At 41.6% G+C, this 21,867-nt stretch overlaps 1 protein-coding gene across 2 annotated transcripts in view; it reads right to left on the bottom strand.

The window, feature by feature from the left end:
• The window catches only part of F13A1 (coagulation factor XIII A chain), a 66,100-nt gene extending 49,081 nt beyond the window's left edge, over positions 1 to 17,019 (bottom strand). The window contains exons 1-3 of one of the 2 annotated variants that reach the window (XM_085321659.1): positions 16,999 to 17,019; positions 10,239 to 10,387; positions 4,079 to 4,267 (exon numbers count right to left, since the gene is read on the bottom strand). In XM_085321659.1, coding sequence (XP_085177785.1) covers positions 4,079 to 4,267; positions 10,239 to 10,386 — 337 coding nt within the window. In that variant the 5' untranslated portion in view covers position 10,387; positions 16,999 to 17,019. Of the gene's footprint in view, positions 1 to 4,078; positions 4,268 to 10,238; positions 10,388 to 11,385; positions 11,480 to 16,998 lie in introns of those variants that run through there. The other variant, XM_085321658.1, reaches the window with a different exon arrangement.
• Between the last annotated feature and the right edge of the window lie 4,848 nt (positions 17,020 to 21,867).

Genomic DNA, 21,867 nt, shown 5'->3' with positions numbered 1-21,867 from the left:
TGTCCTGTGACTGTCAGGAGAGATCAGGATGGCTGAAGGATTCACTAATTTGTCCATGTTTCTTGGAGCTCAAAAAAACCTGCAGTTGTTCCACCCCTGGTTAGCCTTGTGGGGAACTAGAACATCATCTACACTTCTCTGGTGGCTCTTTTATCTCATCCCCAAACCAACAGAAATACAAGTATGCCCCAAGGGGTAACGTTCACATTTCCTTTCATTTAAACCCAAGATGTGGGCTGCAAGAAAGGAAATATGTGGTGATGGAACAAGTCCCRAACCACAGGTACTGAGGCAGGGCTGCAGTTTAGCACAAGAACTGGAATAGTATCTCATTGTTCCTTATGATTGGAGATTTTTCTATGCGGATTTTTAATACATTCATTGTTTTTCATACCTCGGCAGACAAGAACAGTTCTAATTTAATGAAACATTATGTGCAAAACTTAATAATTTACATGTTAGCATTTCAGACAGTTTCATTGCTAATTAATCCACAGAAAAGTCTGTTAAAACAAAAATGACTTTAGTCACAAGGCACCTTCTTGGGAGAGTGTCCATAAAAGTGAATTTCATGAGATTGATTGGGGTGAATTAATTGTTTTAAACAATTATTTCATGAATTCTACTCTTCGTGTGAATGGTATCTAAACGGACTGTGTTTTTTTAAAACACAATTGTTACCTAAAYGTATTTCATGAGTGTCTGAGACCAAATTTCACATGACATGTTGGTTACAAGAAGCATTTGTCCTAGGTACCTTGATTTATTATCAATAAGAGGGATTAAGCAATCTTGACTTGCTTCATTAATCATCTTTTTAATGATGCAAAAGAAGCAAAAATAGGAGCAAAAAAAGAAGTAAAACTAAATTTTAGGGAATAAAGGAAATAGAATAGCTCTGAACACATACAGGATCAAGTCATTACCGTTGCCACATTTTCAGGAGCAGAATTAGTCTTTAATAGATAAAAAGTCTGTGATGGATTAACATCAATGCTGGGAAATTTCCAGTGCTGGGAACTAATTATTTCTGAATAGCTTCATACTCTGCCGCTGTATAAACAGCCTTCACTATAGGCATGGCCCTGCAAAAAAAAGATGTTGAGTTTTCTTAGCTTCAGCTTAACTCCCTGGGAGCTAAGGCCAACTGAACCTGCCAAAAGATTCTTCATACCTTATGAGGAAAACACCATGAAATATCGAGAAGTTTCACCCCAAAAGAGTCTACATCTCATGTACAGCATGTCAATATTATTTGGGGTAATCTCTGCACCCTTGGAGATAATCAAAACTTGCCATCAAGTTGCAACCTGCGCTAAATGGATCTGCTTTGAGCAAGGGGATAGACAAGACACCTCTGGACAACTCTCCAACTTAAATTATTCTATGATTCTATTACAGAGTTTGAAATCCAGTGCTCTAGTGTTCAGAGAATTCCTTGGAAAGGTCATTTTACAAACTCTCGCAAATATTTCTCAATGTCCATCACTTTAAACTCTCTAATTCAGCACTTCCCGAGGAGGTACTCTTTATTTCAGGACAAAAATATTCTCTGATACTGTGAGACAAGCTGCATCTGCTGTACTGCTGTTGTCCAAACTGTTCCTCTGTGTATAGTATCTATGTGATAACACCAAAGAATAGGATTCATCTCYACAGTCTTTAGGGATCTTTAGTGACAGAGCCTGCTCTATGGGAGAGAGTCAGGGGATGAAGACAAACACCCCCAGAAGAGAAATCATCCTATTTTAAGATAGCAGGACTAACYTGCCCTTCGGAGCTGCTGCTTCCTTCCTCTGCTTAGGGAAGCAGCCTACACAACAGCTTTTACACTAGACTCTGATTTTTAGGCAATTGGCATTATGGGGGCTGAATGACCACTCTTCAGACATTAAACACAGAAAATATTGGACATAACTTGGCCACTTTTCCCTGTGACAAAGGTTTGAAAGCACTGAAACCCTCAGCACTCAGAGTCTGTTCCTAAGTATGACAGAGAAATCTTCTCCCCTTTGGGGCATTAAACATTGGACATGCCACTAAAAAGAGAAATAGCAAGACTTAAGCAGATCATCTCTGAACGATCTGATCACAGCTCCCTAAATGGTTTCCTTTTCCTTTGTGGACTGGTTTTGTTTTGTTTTCTGTTGGTAGCCTCTGAGAACAGATGTATTGTGTTTTTACCACTTGCTTGAAAAGAAATATTTGTGCAGCACTGAGTATTAAACAAGTCCTAGAACAGGAGCCTGAACATCTCAGCTCCCAGTTCAATCTCTGTGAGCTAAATTCCTTGCAGGAAGGTGACAGTGGTGCTCACAGAAGCAGACCTTTAAAAAGCAAGAGAGCTCAATAATACYGTATAATAGCCCATATATGTAGCACTTCCCATCAGTTGATTCCCAAGCACCACACATAAGACATCAGCATTAATGTTCCCATTTCACAGAAAGGGCAGTAACAATGAAGAACAGGGAGGGAAAGAGAAGTCTGCCACAGTCTCAGGGCTCACTACAAAATCATTACGCAGAACTGAGTTTGTTGCAGAACCTCTCCTGGCTTAGTTTAACCTCATTCCTACTGTGGCTGAGGAGGAAGGGATTTTTATCTACTCTTAGGGATTCAAGGAACATTGGATAGGGTGTGTGTTAGGAAAGAGCAGAAAGAGAGTAAATGTATCGATTGTCTAAGTGGACTGTGCAATGTCAAAAGGAGTGTTAAGTTTCTTTTTCCAGTACAGAGTATCTGATTAAAACAAATGCAAACATCACACAATGCAATAAAAAAAAAAAGTTCCATTTGCCATTGCTTGCTACAGCTGTTTGTTTTAAACATATAAAGATTAAGGGAACAGTCTTGAATTTAATTAAATCCCCAAAGAACTAATGATATCTATGCATATTAAATTTTCAAAAGCACTTGTGCCTGTTCAGCCAATCAGTCATTGGACTGTCATAACATGCCTCCCAACCTTAATTTAAATTAGAAAGAAGAGATCCGTGAAAAAAAATGTGCAGACAGTAACCTTTTCATTGCGCATATGTTTGAGATAAACGCCCATCTAGCTTTAAAAGGCAACAAATCTAATAAATGGCCACATCATCATAATTCAACAGTGGAAAAAAATCAATGTTACAAATTTTGGAAATGCATCTCTCAGGAAAGTAAATTAAAACATCAATTCAAATCTATTCTAAAGAGCTTATAACAGGAACACTGATGTCTTAACACAGAAATTCTGAGATCACTCCAGATAAAACCAGGACTTTCCCAGAAGTGTTGTATATGGAGCAGTGTTCACTGGGGCTGCCTTTGGAGCACAACAGAAAGCAATGGGAATTTTTTTTTACAAGAAATTTTGCCTTTTTCTTTTCCCCTTCTCTAGTAAAGTCATGCCCGTCTCTGGTCCTATACCTTCAGTAAGCTAACAAGTACACTAGGATGTGGGTCTCTGATGAAGAACTCTCAGTGAGATGGAAAATGTTTTCTTGCTCTCTCTGAAGTAGTTCAGGAAACCCTCTGATATCACCCTGAGTACATTTCCAGTCCAAAGCTACAATCTCYGAATCTTTTTTCTTGTTACCAGGCTGATCATACATGCAGGCTGCAGAGTTGCAAGGCCTTGCATTCCTGCACTCAGTGAGATTTTTTCTGCTGGTGTATATGATGTTCTGTTCTCCCAGTTCACACATAGTCGTTTCTCCTGCCTCACATAAGATTCCTCCTCGCTACATCTCCTAAACACTGATGATTAGGTGTTTCCCATTCTACCTACCTTTCACATTGTCATTCAACATTAAACAGAAATAACTTTGGCAGCCCAACAAAGTACAGCTTCTTGTGAAATAAAAAGCCTCAATACTGCTCCTTCATCTCTCACAAGTAATTCTGTTGATTCTCTTGAATAAGGACTCAGACCATGTTTAGGAAAGTACTTCTTTGCCTATGTTTAAGCGTGTTTTTATGAATTATCAGTCGTAATAGGAAAAGATGCAGCTGTTAAGTACTAATGTCTTCCTGTTTATGAGAGACTCTTAAACTTTACTTTGCTAATATGACGGAGCCTTTGTCAGGCACTTACCTATCAAATACTCCAGCCAGAATTGGTCTGTTTCTGGCTTGTAGGGTCGGTTGAAATCAATCTGGATTTGGAAAGGCTGCCCCCGACGCACTATCAGTTTAGGGCTGTAGTACCTGTCGGTGTGGTGCTGTTGCTTGTTAATCTCATGGGGTTCCTTGAACACACGGATATTCACAACATGCAGGTAATCTGTAGAGGCACACAAATAGAGAGGGAAAGAGGTAACATRTTTGAATGTCAACGTTGATATCACAGTCGTTAGAGGCCCATTTCTCCCCTTCCCCAGMACTCTATCATCAAGAAAAGCACCAATGAATGGACCATTTTGGATCTGTTGGGGTTTATACCTTCCTGGCTGTGCAGCAGTTTATGGACTTTAACTTCTCTGTTCACCTGCTGTTGTCTCAGAGAGTATAAGGCACGTAGTGAATGGCATAAGCAATTGGCAAGGGGGCAGGGACCTACAGGTAAAAAGTGGAATATTCCCTAGGAGAGCTGTGCTCTGTCTTTCCTTTGGCATCAGCTTTCTACAAGTCTGGGCCTTGCTGTCACAAATTTGCCAATAAAATCAGTGAATGTTTGACAGCTGCGGCTTCATGTCTCCCTTCCTGCAGCTCTCTATTTGTAAAATGCAAATCTGCAGGGGTTTTGTGATGGCAAATACATTAACACAACTACCACCAAATGCTGATAAGCCTGTGAGGCAGTTAATGATCTTGCACTCAGATGAGAGCTTGGATCATTTGTATTAAATAAGACTTTTGTCTACTGTGTGTTTCGATACAGAGTTTCCCAGTGCACCTCCACTGCTATTAGCATCTTTCACAAACACTAAATATAACATCACAGTATATAAGTACAGTATACAGTCAACACATGCAGATAGCAGTAAATATCTGTAACATGCATGGGTAAAGTACATGTCTCACAGCCTTCAAATGTGGGCTACATAAAGGATTATAGTCTACCACTGCTAGATGTTGGTCCACTCTGCTAATGACCAGTGTGGGGTAGCATCGTGATAAACAAAAGGCACCTGCAGTCACCACTAGCTGAATGACTATACTGTGCTGAGAATCTTCACAATGGGAGTTCTGTCCAAAAATATTCCTTTCATGTGCACATTTAAGCAGTAGCCATTGGCTTCAAAGTGAAGCTAACACCCAGCAATCATATGAAAATAAACTGGACATCATTCTCATACATGCTTAGGCAGATAATCATTAAATCTCTGCCTGTAGGGTCATTACTGCTCACCATGAGGAGAGAGACAGAAGAATAAAGCTTGATTTGCAGCTCTCAGCTTTCATCTCCAGATGCTGACAGTTAGAAACTAGCTAATTTCTGTATTTTATACCAAAGATTACAAAAGCAAGCTCGTACCTGGAAAAAAAGAGGTACATGTTTACAGCAGCTGGTGGAGCTCTGTGCACTCATGATGGTGGTTCTCAGTGGGGCATTCAGGTCACTGAAGGCTAAAAATGACCTATTTCACAGAACTTCCTATAACAGCTTTGCACATGTTTTCTGTGAAAGTACGAAGACACTCTATACAGCCAGGCTCTGGACAGGTAGCAGATCCATTCTGTAGCTGGCAAAAAGTCTCAAGGCAGAGTGTATAGACTAGCCCTGCCCTTCTGCAGAGACATATGCAGGAAATCAGTGGAGTTGTGCAAGCAGCAACCACCTGGGCATCAAATGGCCCTCCTCCTGCCCCAGCCAAGATAGACAGCCCTGGGCTTGGGCAACAGCTAGTGAAGAGGCAGCAGGAGGAGATTCTTGTGCATTGTCACTATCATCTGCTGTGTATCACCATCCTGCTCAAAACAGAATTAAAAGAAACTGCAGACTTGGTAAGAGAGGATCCTTTCATGGAAAAGCCTTGTAGAACTGAAGAGAAAACCACCAGCTTCCTGACAAACCTAATCTACCGAGAGGCTGCAATATCCCATTCAATCATACAGCAGGCATAAGTCTTAGTGCAATGTTAGTGTTATTCTCTGCTCAACTCTCTTGGCTTCTAGAGTAACTTCCATAAATTCTGTAGATCCCTACTGGCTTTAGTGCTGTCTGAAGTTAGGAAGATGATTTTTGTGTGAAATATTGAATACATTTGGCTCAGTAATCACATTCTTGCTGTCTCTGCATGAGGTGGGGCATATCTTCAACTTCTTCCCTCAAAAACTTACAAAAGCTTACTCACAATAATGCTGACAAAGCTCATAATTAAATTACGTGAGGCAGGAGTTTCCTGAAGAAGTGTAAAGTGTATGTAGGGGGGTCCTCTCCTGTTGTCTCCCCTGCTCCTTCCAAAGCTGAAAACACTCAATCAAAAACTGAGTATCTTGGGGCTCTGTGAGGGGGGAAGAAGTCAGCAGGTTCAGCACAGCTTCTCTCTCCTTCCAAGAGGACATAAAAAATCAGTTAAGGGTTTGTTTCCTTTTCATCTTGTGTTCTGAAACAACAGAAGATAGTAAGCTAGTCCTTCATTTCCAAGTTAGCCCCTTCAAGGAATGGTCAAAGCTGAGCCCCTCCATCAGGATGTCACTTCTGCCTTTGCTTCCTTTTATCACAGAATTTTACAAAGCTCCCATCAAAACAGAGCTGCATACATTTGCAGAAAAAAAGTCTCACTTTCAGTATTAGCTTTAAAATGAAACACTTGGAGGTCACTAGGCAAAGATGACCTATGAATGAGCCTGTGCTAATTACAGTGATGAAAATTACGGAGGGCAGAACATGACTAGGGGAACTGGATGCTCTAACATCATCACCAGGGTGTGTTTGAAGGGGGGGGGGGGCTCAGGACACTGCACATGATGCTTCCTCTCCATGTCTGTGAGGGAGAGCTAGTCATTGCGGGCTTTGCAAAGGAGGATGAGTGGGGAGTTCGTGGGTGTGGCCACAAGGCTAAGAGCCACCCACCAAGCGGCAGTAGGTGTCAAAGCCCACTCATAACATGTTCTGGCTAGGAAAAGCCAGGGGGAGGACGCAGAGCAAGCATATGCACAGAGACACAGGCTTCTTGTTAAAGCAGCACTCAGCCACACATTCTCCTCACTAAACTCTTCCTCCCTCAAATAAGCAGAGCTCACGTAGCAAGCAGGGGAAGTGGCAGGCAGCCCACCGGCCAGGGGCTTGGGAAGCAGATGGCCCCGGCAGCCCTCAGCAAGTCACTCGGGGTGTGATTCAGCTGAGGAGAAGTGGGTGTCAGCAGAGAGCTAGTCAAACATGCAGTTTACCTCATCCTAGAGTAGTAGCTAAAATAGGTCAAATGAATCACACCCTAAAAATGCCTGTTTCTCTCTGTTGGCTGTCAAGGGAAATGAGGGTGACTAGCTCAGCTGTAGACACCTACACTGTACAGATCAAGGGCAGGATTCAGCCCATGACTGAGTCCTTTAAATTTAGGTATCTAAATGATGTGAGTATGATATGTAAACTCTTATTATAGCCAGTGAGATCTAGTTGATGCAGTCAGTGTGGTTGAGAGAAGCATACAGATCACCCTGAAAGAGACACCCACTGCCCAGCCAGCCAAACTGTGCCCTCACCTCCACTGAGTGCCTCGGTCTGTGTTGAGTATGATCTGATGCGTGTGCAGGCACCTACACTTAAGTGCTTATAGCAAGTGTCTGAGTCCTACCCCAAAGGTTAGCAAACACCTCATCATAAAAGCAGGGATAAAAGCATTTGACTGCTTTTTTTCCAGGGTGCTGTGAAAATGAAATCTGGGAGCCATTGCAAAAAACTTAGGTAACTGAGAATTGTAGAAGTGTGCAGGAGACAGGGAAGGAGAACAGCACAAGCAGTCCTCTGCAAGAGTGTGCTCACTGTGCTAGAGTCCTGCCATCCCCTGCTGCTCCTTTTCTGCCCGCAGACTCTCACTTTGTCTCTCAAGTACAACGCCGTATGTGCTATGGGCAGGCTCGGCTCCCAAAATTAAGTCCCAGCCCGAACTGTGCGTAGAAAGCATCAAGCTAGAAATCTTTATGTGCTTTGACAGATGGCTTAAAATCCWACACCAAAACTGTGTGTCCAGGGACCACACTTAATGTCAGCTGATGTCACYGTCTTAGATTGCAGCTGATGTGCACTGAAATGGGAAGGCTGCTGTACTTCTCTCTCTTCCCTTCCTTTCTCTATTCCTGCCCTCCCCTGCTCCTTCCCCCCGCCACTCTCTCCCTGCTCCATGTCACCTCTTSCATGTTTTTTGCCACAAGTACTGTATAGCTGAACTAGATAACAGAGCTGATCCATCTGTATAATAAAGGTCTTGCTGTTGTGTGCAAATTTATTTTTCAGCCGTATCAGTCCCATTACCAGGTTTATCCTATGGCCACACAAACTCTTGTGCTGGACAAAGGCTGTTTTGCTCACCAGCAGCATCACCTTAAGCACATGTCAAGCTCCTGCCTTAACTCCCTTGACCTGATATTTTCCAGTGGATTTCAGAAACGCATGAAACTCTTGCCCACCAGCATTATACTTCATTCAGAGCTTCAGGTATGAAGCATGAAAAAAACAATAGTAATTTCTCCCCAGACAGACTTTAGCTACAGACTGCATTCCTTCCAGATAACCCACATCCTTACCCATCTTTGTCTTTTGTGGGCAAACTTAGTTTGAAATGCTATCTAGGCAGGACCTGTACTACATTGTATTCAACAATTTAAAYGCTCACACTTGCCCCAAAGTTACAGAGTTGTTTGAAAAGGCACAAACGAAGTTTCTACAGCCTTCAGATGCCAGTTGGCTTGATAAGGCATTTTTTAAAGAAATGTTTTTTAAAGAGAAGAGTGTGCAATAAAATGGCATGGCATGTGGTGAAGGATTACGAATTAGGATTACAGAAATAATGGTTCCCAGTAAAACTAAGCCTGTCACTTAAATTCTCTTTGCCTATTTGCCAGTGTGTAAAACTCAGCAATTCATGCTTGTTCACATTTATTAAGCACTCTTTGAACCCAGGATGAAAAGTTCCATATGAGCACGAAGTGTTATTATGTCTGGCTGTCCTGAGTTGCCACATTCAACAAGTTCTGCTATTAATTTCAAATAGGCTAAAAAATTAACAGTATTTGGTTGGTAACTCACTCAGGGGCTTATCCTCATTTCTTCTAACACAACTCTTATCTATTATTTTCAAGTTCACTCCAAAGAGCTGCTACTGAGAATGTGGGCTGATTTGCCTTGYCCCTTATATGATAATGCTTTGTCTCCCCAACCAAATGACTGAAACACTTTTCACAAAAAAAAAGAGATAAAAAACATGGGGATTCATCTTAGTTTCTCAGTCATTTTTCTTGCAATGGTTTTCCCTGCCAGCCACCATCTGCAGGAGCTTTGCATTGAGTTTAGGCTGCACACACCAGAAGGGCCATTGAAGGGGAGGCTCCTCCTTACCCTCCACTTTACCCCAGTCACTGGCACTCCTGAATCAGGCTGACCTAGAACCAGACTCTAATAAAATCAATCTTTTATTCTACTATTTTTCTGGACTGTTTTTTTCAGGACATATCAGTGTCCTGACCTGATCTGCTTAACCACCAGCTACATGGATTTTCGCAGCTGTACAAAGGAAAGGACCAATACAGAGTAGGGAAAAAGTGGCCAGTGGCAGGACCACCTCTCCTGGTGGCAGTGAAAGATTATGACAACTTTGGTTGTGAAACTATATCCCTCTTTCTATGTTCTCTCACCCTAGATGTTCGATGACCAACACTATCAATTATACAAAATGGAGCCTTCATCCAGTCTGGCCCTGAAACTGTTGTTACCTTCAATTTAAAATACTTGAGGAACTCATCCTAAAGTGACCCTGTGACTGTAATAAAATTGGGAAAACCTGCTCTTACGTTTTGACTACTCTCAAAGTTCAACCTGAGAACTGGTCACTCAGCTTCCCTACCTCTCACTTTCCCAGTTCATAAGCTGAGGTCATATCTCCACTCACACAGGTGTTTTTACTTTTTTGTATTTTTATTTTTTTTAAGTAGCAGTAAAAGCCATTTGACATCATTGCATGTAACAAACTCTAGAAGTATGTAGGACACAGATTAGAAAATTAAGCCAGAAGTGTTCTGCTTTTAACTCATAGACCTAGACAGAGGTGAGTATGGAAGGAGTAAAAATATACTTATATAATTGTACACTGTACCTTTTGGATTAAATCCTCTAGGTGTCAACCCAAAAGCCTCCATTTCAGGGACCTCATTTTCTTCAGCATTGGAGTTGTTTGATGGAAGAGCTCTTCTCCCATTCAGAGGGGGTTTCTTTTCTTTTTTGGCGCTTGTTGTTTCAGACATCCTGTATTAAAAATGTTGTAATACCATGAAAGAAATACAGACTGCAAGGAAAAAGGAACATGAGCCAGCACAGCACATGTAAGATGAGAGAAACCAAAAACAGTGTGGGGTGCCAGCGAGCCACACATTTTTAGACTCACATAAATAAAAACTGAGAGGCAGAAAACATCAGTCTAATGATGGAGTACAGCTCCCTCAGGCTTGGAAGGCATTTTATGTTTGCTAAAACACATTAATAAGAGAAGAAGCAGGCAGGTGGGAGAAGGAAAAGGAAGCCTAACACACAAAAGTATTTGTCTGGGAGAAGCAGGGGCATTCAAAACATTTAACAGTTTCTACAGGCCAGGATAAAAAGTGGAAATTTATTCACTCCTCCACCCTTAAAAACAGCAGTATGGTCTCCTAAATAGTGAATTATATTCCCAGAAAGTGTATCACATTCAATCTCCCCCAATAAAAATGACATTCTATGTTATGCTGCAATCATCCCAAATACCACAGCCTATGACAGTTTTTGAATGATTACTGGAATATTATATTTTTTGRGTCTATGCACACATACACCTAAAGAGCTATCCCAACACCCAGACAATCAGCTTGTGAGGAGAGCAGGAGAGAAAGAAAGAGAGAGGAAGAGAAAGAGAGCGAGAGAGAGAAAGAGAGAAAGTGAGAAAGAAAGAAAGAAAAATAAGGAAAGAAAGAAAGAAAAAAAAGAAGAAAGAAAAGCACTTATCCACTTATTTCTCTACCGCTAACAACCTCAAGGGAAATCTCATCTGTAGGCTGCTCAGAGATTGTTCTTTGAGGTAGTCAAAAACTGGTTTCATGTCTATTTAGTGTAAGCATGTAGCAATGAAAGAGCCATGCCATCCTTACAAGAAAATATTTATGGCTGAGGACACAGCTTCTTCCCAAAGCTCCTGAAAATATCAATACAAAAAATAGCAATTATTGTATAGTAGCAAGCGCTTAAAGGAAGTTTTCTGTTAGTAAGGGTACCTTCTTTTCAGATAGTCTTTTTTTCCTTCTCTCTCTCAGATTTTCTTAAGTACAGTACAACTCTGGAAAAAGTTGGGGGCTTTTAAGTAACCTCAGTATATCCTCCTCCCTCCTGTTGCAATAGGGAAGTACTGAAAGAGTTGCCAAGCCCTCCCCACATCACCTCAAAGGATCTGTCACCACTGCTGGCACTTCTTGTGGGACATCCACTTACTCCCTCCCTCTCCCTGCCTGTCTTACCCCCATCCTGCTGACCAGAAATATTTCAGAGCACTTGGTCTAGGGACACAGCTTGGGCACAGAAGTTTCAGTTTTTGACGAGACTGAGTAGTGCTGCTCATGGCATGARGGCATACAAACTAGGAGATTGAAGGGGATTTTCTGAGGGCCACCACCCAAGAAGTAGTTCATCATGTTGCCAGTCTTTAATGGTGTCTTTATCTCAGTGTCCCTGCAATGCAATTTAAAGTGCTCATTTCAGAATATTGCTGGGTGGACACAGTGGCTATTCCTATGTCCAGTGCCCCTTGGCAGTCCTTTCAGAGGTCTATGGGGCACACAGAAATGGAAAGCTTGTTGGTGGTCCAATGGAGAGGGTCTTTTCCTTGCTTAGACCCTGTGCAGTTCAGGAGTGTTTTGCCCTAAACAACTACATTCAGGGCAAATGATCTTCAGCTCCTGCCCATGATAAAGTGTTTATAACCTAACAAACACTGTTTGGGCAGTAATTCAATATCTAGTGTGTTAGCTCTCAAATTTCCAGTCATCCTCTAGGTTTACAGTCCCAATGAGGGTCTCTTCACAGCCTGTCGCTGTCTTTATCTGCACCCTCTCTCTGGGTGCACTCTGGTAGCTTTTGACTGTGTCTGATCTCTGCCTAAGGGCAGCCAGGCCCTTGCTCAAACACTGGGGAGGAGATGGGCTACCCCATTGTATCCAGAATTTCTCAGTCATGGAAAAGTCTTCCTGACCTATTTACGGATCACAGAAGTTGAGTCTTAAGGGACTTACCTTAAATAGGCAGGTGTTACTGCCTTGTGTCTTTCAGACAGATGTAGGCTCTGGAAGGCTATGGGGAAGTAGTGTGGAAATGTCCAGACCCCGATCCTCGTTCCTCCCTTTCGTCCCATACCAGGCTGCTTGATGGGGTCATAGACTGTACATAGTGCCAGTGATTGAGGGCAGATTCTGCACCGGCCTTTTTTAAAATGCCACAAGGGGCCTTGGGACAAGTGGCCCATCTGAGGGCACTCCATCCACTGCTCTGTGGACACCTGATGGAGGCATCCTAAGGACTGGCAGTGTAGATGCAGCCCTTCAACTTGAAGCCCACTGGGCAGTCTGTGGGAAGGACCTAAAAGAGTAGTGTTGACATAGTACTGGAGACCTGAGGACTTTCACTTCTCTCCTCCACCTCTAAAATAATGGTAGAAAGTGTCTTAAACAGTGTCATGTCTCATCCCTATGCCACATCAACTTTGTCCAGTCCCACCAAGCTTTAACATAACTAGGGATTAAGCTCACTGACATTTACTCTATCAGAAATAACTCCATAAACAAACCAGGCAGTGGAGGTCCTCTTACAGATACAGGAACATCCATGATCATTTATTCTGCTAAGTTGCTTGGTGGGTGAGGGAGTGAGAAGACAAAATGTGGGACTCCACAGCCTCCACAGCTATARCTTCCGGGTCAATAACATCATCAAAGCCTCAAACCTCTACTGACTTAGCACCATTGAAATCAAGTCAAGGCAGAGCAGGAGAGGATCTGGCCATATTCCTGCAATGGTCAAGCATGTGGGGGGAAAAAAGAAAAAGAAAGAAAAAAAAGAAAAAAAAAGAAAAGGAATTCTCATCTCAGCTCTCTGGGATTTTCCTAATAAAGATCACAACCACAGCAAGATAGCTCTACACAAGCCAGTAAACCTGCACTGCACAGCGTGGGTTAGAGACACTAGCTGGGGTCTTGAAAGCAGCATCAGCATAGCATTGTAGCCAGGCTAATTAGCTTGCTAGGGATAATTACCTAGGCACAGCACTAGCCTGAAGTGGTTTTGGAGCCAGCCTAGCTATTTCCACAGGTACTGCACTGCACTGTCTCATAGCCAACGGGCTCAAATTCCCTCCTCTCTTCCTCAGCATGTTGTTACGCACGTAGCATAGAAAGCCATGTAGCCAGCGTATTCCACTTCTCAGGCAGTGCTCCTTCAGGAGTGCAGGCACCCATTAGGGAGAGAGCTGATCCTACTGCTCATCCTGAATTTCACCCTGAATTGTGATTTCCATTAAGTCACTTTTACACAGACGGACCTTGTGGAGGACAAGCCATACTCCTGACWCCTAGGAACACAAAGAGCTTTCTGTGGAAGGAGGCTGGTTGCTGATTTTTTTTTTCACTCTTTGATTTCTATATGCTATGGTTTGTTTRTGCCTCTCTCCATTTCCAGCCTGCCTTTCAGTTCCCAAAATTGCAGCTGCTGTGATGATGTTACAAAAACTGATATAAACATTGCCTCAGTGCCATGCGTGCTGGAGGCCTGCAACACAAGTAAGAAACACCGTCTCCTGAGGAAGTCATGTGCTTCCCCAAGCAGCAGTGGTGCTGTCAGAGCTGTGAGGAAAACTTTCAGTCAGAGAGAGAAAGAGAGCGAGAGGATGCAGCCAAACAATCCCATTCCAGCCATTGTGCCTAAACAGCCAGCAGTTGCAGATACCTCCCCRTGCCCATTCAGATCTCTTCAGAGCTTTCAGTAGAAGCTGACAGTGACTCAGAAAKCAGGGAGACCACAGTTTTTGGCAATGGCAGCAACAGTATGGCTTTACATACAGGGAGAGTAATGTTTCATAGAATGTAATTTATTTATTTTGTGGAGAACGATGTAAACTCATGCTTATGACAGCTCCAGATGGCAGGTATTTTCTCATTACCTTGACTTGCTATTTGTTCTCCCTTGCCTACTAGACTGCACAGGCCTTAATTTAACTTCCATGGTTCAAAACTACTGACRTCAGGGCTGATGCAGGAGGTGGCATGGAGAACATGAAGCCCTGATTTTCCAGTAATGCCTTATATTTAATTAATGATGCACTGGAATGACCGGTGAAAGTCTTCTTTCTCTGTGAAGCTGCTACTGCACTGCACACTGTTGGGAACTATGAGTCCATGGCCATTTCTCAGGGACAGCCTCCAAATGTTCATGGTCTTTGCTAAAAACCTTTGCAATCATGGATGCACTTTTCGCTGGCTCCAATAGACTTTGAATGATAGACAGCTCTTCTTCCTAATCCCCACAGAAAAGTCCCTAAAATACTGGAAAGCTTGCTCAGCAAAGAGGTATCCACAGTTTAGCTTCCTGTTGTCTTCACAACCAGCATCACTTTGTTCCAATTTCTCTCCTGCCAAACAAGAGTTTTGGGGGAAAAAGAACCCCAAACGCACAAGAGTCAATAAAGCTTTATAGTCAGAGAGSAGGGCATGCCAAGAYCTGTCACAAGCAAACCGATCAGTGRCATGAACCAGRTGCTCATATGAATGGGTTGCTCTGCCAAGGGCTGGGTAGGAAACACATTTTTCCTGCCATTTCTTTAGCTATACCAACCACTACCCAGCAGGAGCTGGGCATTGTAATACTGTGGAATGGGGTGACTTTATTTTTAAWTTTTTTTAAAATTTTACCCTAATGCCACTTACAGGCTAGATTGGTGTTCAGACTCACTGGGTCATTGTATTATAGCATATGCACAAGGGCACCTGCAAGGACATCATCCCTAAWTCCCCGTAAACCAGCCTCTTCTTCTATACATACCATTCCTATGCCCCCTTATCTTCTCGGAGCTTCACCCAGGAGCTTGCATCCTTTCTTAGATGATCTAGTATCTCTGCCTCCTCCCTCCACATCACCACTTGTCTTCCAGAATCTCATTTTGCTCTTCCAATGATGAACTGCTTCACTAGGAGAGCAGGCAGAGTGGAGTAGACTCCAGTAGAAAATATGATTAAAAATGATATTTTTTTGACCAAGCACATTTCAGATATGTTCACTTAGTGTTTTTGTTTGCATATTTGGCTTTGGATTTTTTAAAAACACAAACCAAAAGCAACTAATGTATCTGTCCATGTGTAACAGCTCTGGCTATCATACACAGAGAAGTATATCTTTGTGTTAATGCTGAAAATTCAGAAGGCCTCCCCCTGAAACATAGCATGTGTACAYGCGTCTGTAGGTGTGAAAGAGGGGCAGAAGCAGAGAGAGATAAAATGGCAGCTCCTCAGATGGCAGAACATTTGGAGAGGGGATATAGGGCTAGTTTTCAAAAGATATTGTTGCAAATGTTTCTGTTGCAGGCAAAATAATATATATATATATATATATATATATATATATGTACATGCACATACATTTTTACTAAGAAAATGTGGCTTAGGAAATTTAACTCTTCCCTGAAAAATTGTTGTTCCAAATTGCTGATCTAAATTCAAACATTAGAACTGTGTAAGCATCTATATCTCAGCTGGCCATCTTAGGCTTCATTTATCCTCTGCAGAGATCTAGTCTAGGCAGTGATTCATCTCCTCCTACAGTAGACATGTAAATAGGTCAGATGAATCATGGCCTAAAAATGCCTGTTTCCTATATTGACTGCAAAGGAAGCCTGGGGTGGCAGGTCCTGCTGCATGTGTCTACACTGCCAATGTCTACAGTGAGGTGAGATGAATCCCATCGTAGACGTRGAAAAAGAAAAGGATTTTATTGTTTTTGAGGCCTGGCTTTCAAGTGGTAAATTATGCTTTTCTTTAATGGGAGATACTGCTCAAAATCATTATTAGTAATACATAATAAAATAAACTTTTTCTCTCAGTATTTGTGGTTGCCACTGCCAATTACGTAAAACGTATTTCCTACAATAAGCATCAGATTACACTAAAATACATACCAGCACATAGGTTCAGGGTTGGGGAAAGACATRTATCTTTTTGTACTCATTTGTGAAGGCATTTCTTTGTTGCAGACAGAAACATAATCGTATATGTACTAACTGAAATAAAATAAGAAAACGGTAGTATTATCTGTTATGAAAATATAATCCAGGTTCCCACTCCTACTCATACTGACATTCAAAGCCAAAGTATTTAGATGGTTTAGTGCTGGGTGTTGCCCGGTGTGGAAAACAAAGACTAAGAGAGAAGTCCAGCTAGGACAAAAAGGCCATTCCCAGGAGATGATACTCCTAGACTCCAGCTAAATTAAATSGTTTACGTCTTGCTGAAGCTGAGACCCTTAATGGACCAAGGAATGTCATTCTCCGAAAGGCGGGAGTGGGGAACTTCTCTGTTGCAGCCAACTGAYGCAGAAGCTGACAGAGACACAAAGGCTGCAGCCCTTGGAGTTTAATTTCAATCCCAAAAGAGAGGACAGGACATCAAAACAATGTGGTGTCTACCCAGAGACTTGAGCAGGGAAAGCCATTTTAGGTAAAATGTTTGTCTGAATAAATTCCATCATGCATGTGGTATGTTCGGGGCAAAAAAAAAAGAGATTCATCTAAAGCAGCTACTTTGTCTTATCACTTCCCACATTCCCAAAGAGAAACTCTTGGTTTAGAGACCAACCTTCTGTATCCATTAGGCAACGAGACTGAGAAGAGAAACTGTAACTTGGAAGGCAGGAGAATAGTTGAGTTGTGTGATCCCRTTTCAGAGATTGTTGACTGATACATACTCTCCTCCAAATAGCCATTGTATCTAAAGATGGAGAACAAACAATACATTCAGTTTTGAAAGATTTTATGTATCCTTCCTGCTATATCCTTATAGAGCTGCTTGAATTTTTTCCAGTGATTAGTCTCCTTATAGTGAAGGTTGATTCCACAAGACTGAAACATTTTGCAAGAAARTGACCATTGATTATGGCAAAACAGTTAGTGGGAAACTACCAGAATACGTTTAGTTTTGATTTGGTTGCTTTAAGTTTGCAGCTGGGCTGTGATCTCCTAGATACTTGATGCTAGTGTGTGTATGGCAGGACAGGCTTGGGAGCTCAGAGAAGGGAGTGTCAAAGTTTCTACAAACATCCAGCTTGATTTTAGTAGCTCCAGCTCAGTCTTGCACCCACACTGACTCCTGCAGCTATAACCTTCAGCACTGGAGGAGCTCACCTGTCATATACAGCACCAGATGCACATGAGACACATGCCTTTTTGTGCTGTGCCCAACCAAGTCCTCGCACAACACACCTGAGATGTCCCTACATGGAGCCAGTTGGGTACAGCAGGGCTTAGTAGTTCCAGCTCTACATCATGCACAGTTAAATATTCTTGTTTTAGCACTAGGCTGAAGAACAGTATTCATGCAGCACTGCACCTCAGCTACAAGCTGTATCAGAACAGAGATCTTCCTACATACAGGGGATGGATAATGCACAACCCAGACAATCCAGGCATGCTAAATTGACAGTTGGTTCTGATTAATTTAGTACCATATGTGGACAAGCAATGTTTTAATCTTAATGTCACAGAGTGTTTCAACATTACTGAAACAAAATGTTTCAAGCACATTCAATTACGTGATTTCTGAAGTTAAAGATTTCCTAAACCTCATTTAAGGGTAAAACTTCCAGTTCAGAACAAAGATACATTTTTAAAATGCGTGAATGTCTTATAGAACAGTTTTTCCTATTAATACAAACACAGATGTAGTGTGTAGGCCCATACACAACAAGGCACTTAAGCACATCTTAACTTCAAGCATGTAAGGAATCCCATCTTTAGGCATATTCTTAAATCCTGTGATGTGCTCAGCTCAACCAAATCAAGGCTGTAATATATCTGTTTGTATAGAAACTCTTAAACTGCCTRTTGTTACTGCATTTCTACCCACTTCAACAAGTCTCTAGTGCAATTGCTTCTTGACTTCTTTTGAAGATGGTTGCCAAAGYGGGTTGTTGATCCATCTTTCAGTCCCAAGATTGACCTTATCTTTGTGCAAATGAGCTGAGTAATTGCTTATTTAAGGAAGTGTGCAATGTTTTGAGAAGTAAGTTCAAATGTGGACTGTAAAACATCACAACTGGTTGGGTTGTTAATGGCGGATGTTCTGGAGGGAGAAAGGAAATTGAAAGGATGAATCATTATCCAGATGAATTTCAAAAGCAATTTAAAAGTCATTTCATAATCACAGATGTGTGCCAAATATACCCACCCAGCACAAGCTGTAGGCTTTGATTTTTGTGAAGTCTGCAAGTTCTTTCTTTTGCTATTCCCACTGTAACCTTTTGCAGTGTGGTTTGCGAATGGAGAATGTAAGAAGAAATTAATGCCTTCCAAACTCTCCACATATACCTTTTGCTTTCTATAGTGCTGTGCTGCATCCACAAAATTACTGTCAACATGCACAGTGGAATACAAAATTTGTGCTCTTAGTGGGTTAAAGACTGGAGTAAACATAAAATTCAGAGCAGCAGCGAGACTCTGCATCAGGAAAGGCACCCACAGCAAGGTCCCAAGTAGCCTGGCTAATTCTACTCTGTGTTATAAAGGGTGGCTGTGCACAATATTTTGATGATACCAACTTTCTCTCATCCACCCAGAAGCTGTGCAAATTCTGCCAGAGCAGTGCAAAGGTTAAGATAATAACCACAGCTGATAGGCAGGGGCTGTGAGCTGGAGATTAGCTCCACTATAATCACATTTGTTTAATATATGGCCACTTCTAAAACCAGGCAAAGCTCTCCTGTGGGTGTCTGCATGAAGTGTGCAGCTTCCCTTAGAGGCTCCCTCATTAGAAGCTTGCTCGGACACAGCTCTGCATGCACATGTCTTCTCCTTCACTTTCTTCCCACAGCTACAGATTTCCCTCTGCATATCTCTTTCCCAGCTGTAGTCTTCACAAACTTTCTCAGCTACCATAGCAATAGTACAATCTTTTGCTGTTTTCCTTTCAAGCCACTTTCTTCAACAGCCTTACATTGCTTTAGATTTCCTTTCAAAACATCAATGGTTAGTTGCCGGGGGAGTGTTTATTGCTTTACAAATGGACTGGAAATTCATCCAGAGAACAAGACTGCAAACAAAATGGAAATTGATCTATCTGTTGTATATTAACCAAAAATTTTCACAGAAAGGCGCCTTGAATCCTTAATCTTTGGACCTGTGAACAATTATGCATAGCTTGACTCATATGAAAAAAGGGGGGGACTTACTGGGTGTGGCCCAGATATCTTGACCCACATGCCTTTTTTTCATGGAATTCTTCCTGAAGCACCACTGTCCTTGTGACTCACTTGGATAGTTTCTTGGAGATTGGCAGGAAAAGGGAGCACAAGCAGCATATTAGGAAATGATAAGAAAAGTGGTGGTAACAGTAAGTTGAGGCATTATCCAAAGTAATTTCAAGTAAGATGCACAAACATGCTTGAGAGTTGTCCACTAGAACACACAGATGAAAATGAGTTCCTGYAAAGTCCTATCCTAAGATCGCCAAAACACCATCTTGCAGTCTGATTTCCCACCTCTCACTTGCAAGAAGACAGCTAATCAGTGAACAGAAATAACATTTTGACATCATGATAAGCAGTCAGCTACTAATTAAGGATAAGGAGAAGCAAATAACCTGAATAAATGGCTTTGGAGCAACCAATAAGCTGAATTTGTTCACAGCATTCCACAATGAATTTTAATCAAGAACATACATTCATAAAAAGCAAAGCTGATATGTGCACCTCTGAAGGAAAAAGTTGGGGCAGGTAAGCAAATTGTTAGGAACTGCTTGCTTAACTTCTGCCACTGATAGGGGCAGTGGCTGATAAATATTTCTGTTCTGTTCCTGCTGAGAATCAGTGGTCAAATGTTGAAACGATAGGTGTTTATTACCGCTGTTGGCCAGATTTTCTTTTTCATTCAATAGTGAATATAATTTTTTGTGGCTGTTACATACTAATGTTTTATAGCACTCTAATAAATGTGGCCCAAAATAAAATGTGTGATTTGCAGGCATAAAAAATAACAAACCCTTGGAATGCCTACAGAGGTCATTGTTGCAAGTCTTATCTAATTAATACTACTTTAAGTCTTGTGTTTATTCTCATGAAAACACAGCCTTTCAAAACTAAGCCTTTAAATATACATGGAGAACTTCAGGAATAATGCAAATTATGGTCTAAATTCACTGTAGCCATGATATCTTTCAGAATGATCTCCCATGAGAAATCTTCAACTTCTTCACATCTCTGAATGCTGAAAACATTACACCTTTTCAAGACTCTAACTATTCCAAAAAAAGAAGTGAAATCTCACTGTAATAATGTTGTCTTAATTATATACAATACTTAACACTAGTTTTACACCAGATGAGTCATAGTACAAGCTTGTACTTTGCTGTTTGACTAAATCCCATGATACTCCAAACTCTCTGGAGAGAATGTTTAGCAATTTGTGCTCAGCTCTTCCCCCAGACCATGCCTGCTGGAGCCTTTAGAAGAGGTTGGTTTTAAGTGTGCTGCAATAGAATGAGCCACTAATGCGTTTGGAAGTAAGGGTTCAGCATCAGTAAAAACATGCTGGAAAACGGTCTTGAAAGGTGACCAGGTGTTTACTCTTCTACAGTCATGTTCATTGCAGTTAACTTGGATCCCAGATGTCAGAGAGCTTGGTTTTCTCCCGTTCTGTTCACAGGCAGCTTATCTCCTAGACAGAAAGGAGTTAATTTTCTGTAATGTTTGTATCTTGTGCTGTTTGTTGTAACATTTAAGGAAATGACAAACAAGCAACTGAGCATTCACTTGAAACTCTCATAGTCATTTAAGGAATACCATTTACTTGCCTTATCCCATTGCACCTTGTCTTCATTTGTACTGACGTTTCCTGCATCCTATGTTTCAGTGCTTGTTGTGCTCAGCAAAGTCACTGATGAGCACTGGATCTTCTCCCAGCTCCCGTCACATGCTCATCTCTTGGAGAAAGCCAGCCATTCTCAAATCAGTTGTTTCCTTGTTGTTTCAGCTCTTTTATCTGTAGCACATGAGTAAGTGCATTCAAGCCTTCATAAATGGCATTGGAAACAGTATTGGACAGATCTTTTAAAAGCTATTTATAAAGTTCAGAGCAGATGGATTTGCAGTGGAGTATACTATAGTCTTCATTCACAGTCAGTGAGAGAGGAAGGCTCCAGCCTCACGTTTTTTGAATCTCTCTCTGGAAGATTGGACAGCAAATTTAAAGTTAGATGCTGTGAAAAGTTGTTCCCGTCTGCCTCTCTCCCCTCCTGCCTGACAGATATACAGAGAGCCTAAGCGCAGAGCTATCATGGATCATCAGGAGAAATTTGCTGAAAGCCTCCTTTTCTGTGAATGATAAATATTCTAGGCATTAAACATCTTTGTAATGAATATCCTACTATGGCATTTTCCAAGACACTCCTGATTAATTGAAAGAAATAAAACACTTCATGTTGAAATAACAGCTGGTTATGATACTTATCAATATC

The sequence above is a fragment of the Rhea americana genome, unplaced genomic scaffold, assembly GCF_003343005.1.
Source record: "Rhea americana isolate MKP2758 unplaced genomic scaffold, rheAme1 scaffold_70, whole genome shotgun sequence".
Classification (NCBI taxonomy): domain Eukaryota; kingdom Metazoa; phylum Chordata; class Aves; order Rheiformes; family Rheidae; genus Rhea; species Rhea americana.
This window is presented reverse-complemented; position numbering and strand designations above follow the sequence as displayed.